We start from the raw sequence: 9,119 nt of genomic DNA, 5'->3' as shown, positions 1-9,119 counted from the left end.
CAGGAATCGGGCCCCGCGCCCAAGAGGGCCCCGTGCACTCACCCCGGCGGTGGTCGTCTTTGGCATCCCCGCTCCCCTGGCCAGAGCGCTGGCCGGAGTGCGGCAAGCCCCGCGGCCCCACTCCCCGGTTGGAGCTCCGGCAGAGCACAGCAGCCCTGCAGCCCCGCAACCCCGGCCGGGAATTGGAAGTGCCGCCCCAGGAATCGGGCCCCGCACTTGCTGAAGCCGGCCCTGCTCACTCTGAGCTGGAATTGCCTGGGTCAGACAGGGTGGGGCTGAGCGAAGAGCAGGGGCCCGAGCTGTGCCGGGGAGCAGAGCTGGGCCAGATCCAGAGGGCCCAGAGAAGCGGCTCAGGAAACAGGTCAGAGCTGGGAGCAGAGTCCCAGAAGCAGACCACAGAGCAGACCTGTCCTGGGGGGAGAGCTGCAGCAACCAGAGCCGGGGGGGCGGGGGGACAGAGAAGCAGCCCAGGGAGCTGGAGGCAGAGCAGCAGCAGCAGCCGTGCTGAGGCAGAGTGGAGCCGGAGCTGGGGCTGGAGCAGTCTGGAGCCGGGTGCAGTGAGCAACTGGGGCCAGCCAAGGGGGCACCTTGGGCAAAGGGCCCAGCGCAGAAAGACACGCCCAGCCAAGGCTCCTTGCAGGTAGGGTGACCAGATCACCAAAGACAAATATCGGGACGCGGGGGAGGGGGGTGACGTGGGGGGGGGCGTGGCGGGGGGCGGGGCGGGGCCAAAAAAAAAAAAAAAAACTTCCTCCGCAAGTGCTGGAGGGAGGCCCGGGAGACTCAGGGGAAGCGCGGGGCCGGGGTGAGTAAGAGTCCGGCCTGGTCCCGAGCAGGCAGGACTCAGTCGGGTGGTAAGGAGAGGAGGGGGGCGGCCCGCGGGGCCAGGCGGCGGCTGTTGTTGTCCCCCCGGGCAGCGGGACTCGGGAGCAGCCGCTGCTGCAGCTCCTACTGCCGCGGGGGAGGAAGCGGCCATGGCGCTCGGCGGCTGCGGCGCCTCCGAACCCCCCGTGCCCGGGGCCTGCTGCGGGGACCCAGCAGTGCGCATGCTGCGCCCAGCCCCTGGCCAGCGTCTGGGCTGCTGCCCAGCTGGTGCTATCCCGCGGCGGCCCCGGAGTGGGGGCAGCAGGCCCCAGCCCCCCCGTCCCGCAGGGGAACGAACGGGGCTGGGCTGCCGATGCCTCCGCCCCGGGGCCACCGCGCGATAGCACTAGCTGGGCAGCCCAGACGTGCCTAGCCAGGGGCTGGGCCCAGCGTACGCGCTGCTGCAGGCCCCGGCTCGGGGGGTTCGGGGGCGCCAGAGCCGCCGAGCACCATGGCCGCTTCCTCCCCCGTCGCCTGGCCCCGCGGGTCGCCCCCCTCCTCTCCCAACCACCCGAGTCCTGCCTGCACTGGGACAGGCCGGACTGTTACTCACCCCGGCCCCCCGCTGCCTCTGAGTCTCCCGGGCCTCCCTCCAGCACTTGCGGAGGGAGGGGGAATGGTGAGCCCGGGGAAGAGGCGGGGATTCGGGGAGGGAGCCAATCGGGGGAGGAGGGGGCGGAGTCGGAGCAGGGGGGGGGCGCGAGCACTTCCGGGCTCGAGGCTCGGGGCATTTCCTTGTTTGTCCGGTTGTCCCGACCGCACGTCGGTCGGGACGCGGGACAAACAAGGAAATATCGGGACGGTCCCGATAAAATCGGGACGTCTGGTCACCCTACTTGCAGGCCAGACTGGGAGGGGGATCTTAACCCGACATGGGGCTGATGCTGGGAAGAAGGGTCCCACCACCCAAAGCCCGGAGGTGTGTGGCCACCACCATTGCAAGTGTCCAACCCGCAGCATCCCTGCAGCACAACCAGGGCCTGAGAAGGAGGCCTGGGACCTACAAGGAACAGACTGTGAACTGCCCGGACGTTCCAGAGACACTGTTTGTAATGTTCCCTGCCACAGAGCGGGGTGACATGTTTCCTTTAACCTTTCCCATTTTTCCTTATTCTTTTTCTAACTAACTGCTGATTAAATAAATTGTATTTGCTTTAAATTGTATGTAATGATCAGTGGGTCAGGGAGGTGCCCAGTGCAGAGAGGGTACCCCGGAGTGGGGACACCCTAGCCCGTGTCTTAGGTGACCACAGCAGGGTTGGGGGTCGAGCCCCCCAGGACTCCTGGGCCCAGCCTTGTTGGGGTTACGAGGACTCTGCCAGACAGGAGAGTGCAAAGGGAGCCCTCGAGGGCAGGGAGGCCTCTGGGTAAAGGAAGTGAGAGCGAGGACTCAGATTCTTTCGCTAGCCCACTTCACCGGGGTAGTGCAGAAGCCAGGAAAGCTCCCCACAATAGCGGGACCTTCCCCCGCTTACATAATGGTTGAATTTGGCCTCTGTTCAATGGGAAACCAGTGCAGAGAGCGGTGCCTGGGGATGATGGGCTCTGGGACACCTGGGGTGCTAAGTAATTGGGCTGGATTTCCCCTACCTCCCTGGCTCCTCTGTCAGCGTCTCTTTTGTCAGCACCACCTCCTTCCCCCGTCCCCTTCTCTGTGGGAGTCCCACAGGGCTCCCTGCTTGTCCTCTCCTTTCCTCTCTCTGAGCCTTATCCTTCAATATCTCCATGGGCTCACATGGGGTCAGTATCACCTCTGTGCTGACTACTCCCCAATACACTTTGCCACTCCAGCCCTGTCTCCTGCTGTTCATTCTCCCATCTGGCATGGTCTCTCCGGTGTCCTGCCCTTCGATGGCTCCTCTGGTGTCAAGCTCACATTGGCCAAAACTGAGCTCAGAAATCTCCCCTGCCAACCCTCTCAGCCAGTCATGCCAGCCTGAATAGCCCTTGGTTTCCTTATCTGTGGTGCCTCATGCCCCATTCCCCTCTATACCCATCTACCCCTCTGCCACTGATGTGTTTCTGCATCAAAAATCTCAGGGCCTGATTCCATTATCTTTGCTGCGGGTCTTGGGGAAGATCTGAGAAGGCATTAAATTGTGCTGACACTTACGGCTGTGATAGGAGTGTTGTCTCTTGCTCCCCACTCTGATAGCAGAGGGGATGCTGACTCTTAGGCCTGGTCTACACTACGACTTTAATTCGGATTTAGCAGCGTTAATTCGAATAACTCTGCACCCGTCCACACAACAACGCCATTTAATTCGAAATAAAGGGCTCTTTAAATCGATTTCTGTACTCCACCCCGACGAGCGGAGTAGCGCCAAAATCGATTTTAACATGTCGAATTAAGGATAGTGTGGCCGCAATGCGATGGTATTGGCCTCCGGGAGCTATCCCACAGTGCACCATTGTGACCGCTCTGGACAGCAATCTGAACTCGGATGCACTGGCCAGGTAGACAGGAAAAGCCCCGCGAACGTTTGAATTTCATTTCCTGTTTGCCCAGCGTGGAGAGCACAGGTGACCACAGATAGCTCATCAGCACAGGTAACCATGCAGGCTGATAATCGAAAAAGAGCACCAGCATGGACCGTAAGGGAGGTACTGGATCTGATCGCTATATGGGGGAGAGGATTCAGTGCTAGCAGAGCTTTGTTCTAAAAGACGAAATGCCAAAACTTTTGAAAAAATCTCCAAGGGCATGATGGAGAGAGGCCACAATAGGGGCTCAGATCAGTGCCGCGTGAAAGTCAAGGAGCTCAGACAAGCCTATCAAAAAACAAAGGAGGCAAACGGTCGCTCCGGGTCAGAGCCGTGGACATGCCGCTTCTACGCCGAGCTGCATGCAATTCTAGTGGGGGCCGCCACCACTACCCCACCTCTGACCGTGGATTCCGGGTCGGGGATAATCTCATCAGGTACACCTGAGGATTCTGCGGATGGGGAAGAGGAGGAGGAGGACGAGCTTGCGGAGAGCGCACAGCACTCCGTTCTCCCCAACAGCCAGGATCTTTTTCTCAGCCTGACTGAAGTACCCTCCCAACCCTCCCAAGCCAGTATCCAAGACCATGACCCCATGGAAGGGACCTCAGGTGAGTTTACCTTTTAAAATATAAAACTTGTTTTAAAAGCAAGCGTTTTTTAATGATTACTTTGCCCTGAGGACTTGGGATGCATTCGCGGCCAGTACAGCTACTGGAAAAGTCTGTTAACGTGTCTGGGGATGGAGCGGAAATCCTCCAGGGACATCTCCATGAAGCTCTCCTGGAGGTACTCCAAAAGCCTTGCCACAAGGTTTCTGGGCAGTGCAGCCTTATTCCGTCCTCCATGGTAGGACACTTGACCACGCCATGCCTGCAGCAAGTAATCTGGTATCATTGCCTGACAAAGCCTGGCAGCGTATGGTCCCGGTGTTTGCTGGCATTCAAGCAACATCCGTTCTTTATCTTGCTGTGTAATCCTCAGGAGAGTGATATCGCTCATGGTAACCTGGTTGAAATACGGGAACTTAATTAAGGGGACAGAGGTGGCCGTTCCTACTGGGCTGTTTGCCTGTGGCTGAAAAGAAATCCTTTCCTGCAGTTAGCCAAGCGCGGGGGGAGGGGGGAATTGGTCCTGAGCTTTTCGCGTTTGGCTAGCAGGGATCTCCCCTGATACCAGCCACGCGGTGGGGGGAGGGGTACAGCGATCATCCCAGAGAATTCATGGCGGGAGGGGGGGTGGGGGGGTTAGTTTGGTTCCTGCAGGTATCTTCCCTGATACCAGCCACGTGGTGGGGGGAGGGGTACAGCGATCATCCCAGAGAATTCATGGCGGGAGGGAGGGCGGGGGGGTTAGTTTGGTTCCTGCAGGGATCTTCCCTGATACCAGCCACACGGTGGGGGGAGGGATGAAGCGATCATCCAGAGAATTGGATGGGGGGGAGTGGTTAGTTTGTTTTCTGCTGCTGCTGAATGTTAACAGGAAAACCGCAGCACTCAACGGGCTTTGCTTGGTATGTGGGAAAGGAGGGCACAGAAGCCGAAAGACAATGGCTTACCATGGCCGCATGCAAGCCGAATTCTGTTGCCCGGACCTGTGATCTCTAGCAGCAAAGCCACAGGCACTCAATATTAAGAGGCAAAATGCGACCTTGCACAGAAATCACATGTGCTATGTAATGTGAATAGTGCTGGTCACCATGAAAGAGTATAAGCATTGTTCTGCAAAATGTATCTTTTTAAAAAATTCTCTCTTTTTTTCCCTCCCTACAGCAGCTGCAAATTCTTCAAGCCTCCCTCCTCCGTCCCGAAGGCTATCACAGGTAAGGCATCGGAAAAAGAAGACGCGAGACGAGATGTTTGCAGAAATCATAGAATCCACCCGCAGTGACAGAGCTCATCTGAATGAGTGGAAGGACACGATTTCAAAGTATAGGAAAGAAGCCAGTGAACGTGAGGATAGAGGGGACCAACGTGAGGACATGAGGGACCAACGTGAGGACAGGAGGGACCAACGTGAGGACAGGAGGGACGCTCGAGATGAGAGGTGGCGGCAGGAAGATCAGAGGAGGCAGGATGCAACGCTGGGGCTGCTGCGTGAGCAAACAGACATGCTCCGGCGTCTGGTGGAGCTTCAGAAATGGCAGCAGGAAAACAGAGTGCCGCTACAGCACCTGTATAACCCCCCTCCCCATGTTCCATATCCTCACCCAGACGTGTAAGAACGCGGGGGGGGGAGGCTCCGTACACCTTCCCATTCCACCCCAGTGGACAGCCCAAGCAAAAGGCTGTCATTTTTTTAACCTTTTTTTAGTGGCCTTTTCCTTCCCACCGATCCTCCTCCCAAACCCCACCCGGGTTCCCTCCCTCTTTTTATAATCTATTAATAAAGAATACATGATTTTTAAACGATAGTGACTTTATTTGGTTTGAAAGCAAGCTGGGGGAAGGGAGAGGCTGGGTTCCTTACAGAGAATGAGTCAATAAAGGGGGCGGGTTTTCATGAAGGAGAAACAAACAGATATTTCACACTGTAGCCTGGCCACTCATGAAACTGGTTTTCAAAGCTTCTCTGATGCACAGCACTTCCTGGTGTGCTCTTCTAATCGCCCTGGTGTCTGGCTGCACGTAATCGGCAGCCAGGCAATTTGCCTCAGCCTCCCACCCCGCCATAAAGGTCTCCCCCTTATTTTCACAGAGATTGTGGAGCACACAGCAAGCAGAAATAACAATGGGGAGATTGGTTTGGCTGAGGTCTGAGCGAGTCAATAACGATCGCCAGTGACATTTTAATTGGCCAAATGCACATTCTACCACCATTCTGCACTTGCTCAGCCTGTAGTTGAACAGCTCCTGACTCCTGTCCAGGCTGCCTGTGTATGGCTTCATGAGCCATGGCATTAAGGGGTAGGCTGGGTCCCCAAGAATAACTATTGGCATTTCAACATCCCCAACGGTTGTTTTCTGGTCCGGAAAGTAAGTCCCTTGCTGCAGCCCTTTAAACAGAGTAGTGTTCCTGAAGACGCGAGCGTCATGAACCCTTCCCGCCCAGCCCACGTTGATGTTGGTGAAACGTCCCTTGTGATCCACAAGTGCTTGCAGCACCATTGAAAAGTACCCCTTGCGGTTTATGTACTCGGTGGCTTGGTGCTCCGGTGCCAAGATAGGGATATGGGTTCCATCTATCGCCCCACCACAGTTAGGGAATCCCATTGCAGCAAAGCCATCCACTATGACCTGCACATTTCCCAGAGTCACTAGCTTTTGTAGCAGCACCTGAGTGATTGCTTTGGCTACTTGCATCACAGCAGCCCCCACAGTAGATTTGCCCACTCTAAATTGATTCCCGACTGACCGGTAGTGGCCAGCGTTGCAAGCTTCCACAGGGCTATTGCCACGCGCTTCTCAACTGTGAGGGCTGCTCTCATCTTGGTATTCTGGCGTTTCAGGGCAGGGGAAAGCAAGTCACAAAGTTCCATGAAAGTGCCCTTACGCATGCGAAAGTTCCGCAACCACTGGGAATCATCCCACACCTGTAACACTATACGGTCCCACCAGTCTGTGCTTGTTTCCCTTGCCCAGAATCGGCGTTCCATGGATACAACCTGCCCCATTAACAACATGATCTCCAAAGTACCGGGGCCCGCAGTTTCACAGAATTCTGTGTCCATGTCCATGTCCATGTCCTCATCATGCTTGTCGCTGCGCTGCCGCCGCCGCTGCCTCCTTGCCTCGTTTTTCTGGTCCTGGCTCAGCATAAACTCCACGAGAACGTGCGAGGTGTTTACAATGTTCATGACTGCTGTTTTGAGCTCAGCGGGCTCCATGCTTGCCGTGGTATGGAGTCTGCAGTGTTCACCCAGGAAAAAAGGCGCGAAATGGTTGTCTGCCGTCCGTTGCTTTCATGCAGGGAGGGAGGGAGGGGTGAGGCTGTACCCAGAACCACCTACGACAATGTTTTTTGTCCCATCAGGCACTGGGATCTCAACCCAGAATTCCAATGGGCGCGGGAGACTGCGGGAACTATGGGATAGCTATGGGATAGCTACCCACAGTGCAACGCTCCAGAAATCGATGCTAGCCCCGGTACTTGGACGCACACCGCCGAATTAATGTGCTTAGTGTGGCCGCATACATTCGACTTTATACAATCTGTTTCCCAAATTCGAATTATATAAATTCGGATTAATCCCGTAGTGTAGACATACCCTTAGGGAGAAGAAGGTGATAGTCCCCATCCTGCAGAAGGAGAATGAGGAGGGAGCCGGAAATAACTGTGTGGACTGAATTTCCTGGTCATAAACTGCTGTGTGATTTGTCACAGCCAGAGACAAAACTGTGCAACTGGTGAAGTTTGCACACAGGGCCCAGGCCGGGGGAGAGGAGGGAAGGGTGTTTTTGTCTCACTTCCCCATCTGTCTGTGTCACTGTGTGGAACAGCAGTGCCACTCTTTATCACAGCACAGTAATAATCAGCCTCATCCTCTGCCAGTGCCCCGGAGATGGTCAGATAGCCGGCGTTACTGGCCGTGTCTTTGGACCCAGAGAAGCGAGCAGGGACCCCAGAGCCCTGGCCCTTGTAGGACTCTGAATAGTAATACAGCAGGTATCGTGGGGAATTCCCAGGTTTCTGTTGGTACCAGTACACATAATAGTCACCGATGCTGGTCCCACTGCTCAAGGTGCAGGAGAGTTTCACGGTGTTTCCTGGGGACACTGACACTGAGGGCGGCTGAGTCACCACAGGCTGTGAGCTGGAACCTGGAAAATATGGTGGAAATTTATCAACCCCTCCCTGTCCGTCCCCAGACGCTACTGAATCTGGTTGTGCATTAGATTCAGCAGCAACTTCTTTAACCCACTGCCCCCTGTTCTCACCTGTGCACCACGTCCCCAGCAGGAGGATGAGGGGAACCCAGAGCATGGTGAGGAGATTTCGGGCCTTTAGGAGAAAACAGCCAGATCCACTGAGAAGGCCTGACAGTCTCTGCCCCTTATATTGATCCTACTGGGGGAAGCAGCATCTAAGCTCCACCTTTATTTGTTCTTATCTGATTGGGTCCTATGATCACAGAGAGGTGGGCACGTGGGAGGAGAGACCATCCCTTAGGGAGGAGCTCCTGCTCTATAAGGTCACTAGCTCAGCTCCACTCCAGCAATGACCGTCTGCCAGGATCAAGGTTTCATTTGAACGCTCGCAGTGGAGGCTGCTGGAGTTCAGACTGTGCGACAGGTTCCATTCTAACCCCTCGTTTTCAGTTATTTGTAACTTTCCCAATCCTTCCCCTGTCGGCCTGTCATTTCCCTGCTTCAGGGTTAGGAGGGGGACGTACTCCTCGTCTCAGGACACTCATCTGAGAGGGGGCAGATCCCGGTTCAGATCCCTTCTCTTCATCAGGCAGAGAGCGGAAACGGAACCAGGCTCTATCCTGGGTGAATACCCGAATTATTGAGCTACATGTTATAAGGGAGGCTGTCTCCTCCCCAGTCGCCGTGTGTGGAGTTCGGTGGCCTCTGAGCACGTCCACCAGATCCAGTCCCACAGGCACGGTAGGCAGGGCAGTTTGAGAATCATGCTGGGGCTTAGGCATGAGCTAGGTGTCGGGTGTCTAGAGGGAGGAAGCAGCGCGCGTGCTCAGAGGCAGAAAGACAGGTGCCCAGGGAACTTTTAGAGCAAAAATGTAGCTGCCTAGTGAGTTTAGGCACCTACAGGGTTGGGCGACAGCCGAGCAGGGATTTTGTGGGTTGCAGTGGTGCCTACAACTGGACCTT

At 56.1% G+C, this 9,119-nt stretch overlaps 1 gene segment (V, D, J or C); it reads right to left on the bottom strand.

The window, feature by feature from the left end:
* Window positions 1–5,797: 5,797 nt before the first annotated feature.
* LOC135975758 (immunoglobulin lambda variable 5-37-like) lies at window positions 5,798–8,844 on the bottom strand. The segment is given in 2 exon segments: window positions 5,798–8,108; window positions 8,226–8,844. Coding segments are annotated over 2 exon segments (489 nt in total).
* Window positions 8,845–9,119: the final 275 nt, after the last annotated feature.

The sequence above is a fragment of the Chrysemys picta genome, chromosome 15 (assembly GCF_011386835.1).
Source record: "Chrysemys picta bellii isolate R12L10 chromosome 15, ASM1138683v2, whole genome shotgun sequence".
NCBI classification, from domain to species: domain Eukaryota; kingdom Metazoa; phylum Chordata; order Testudines; family Emydidae; genus Chrysemys; species Chrysemys picta.
The sequence above is the reverse complement of the archived record's forward strand: the minus strand, read 5'-3'. Positions and strand labels throughout refer to the sequence as shown.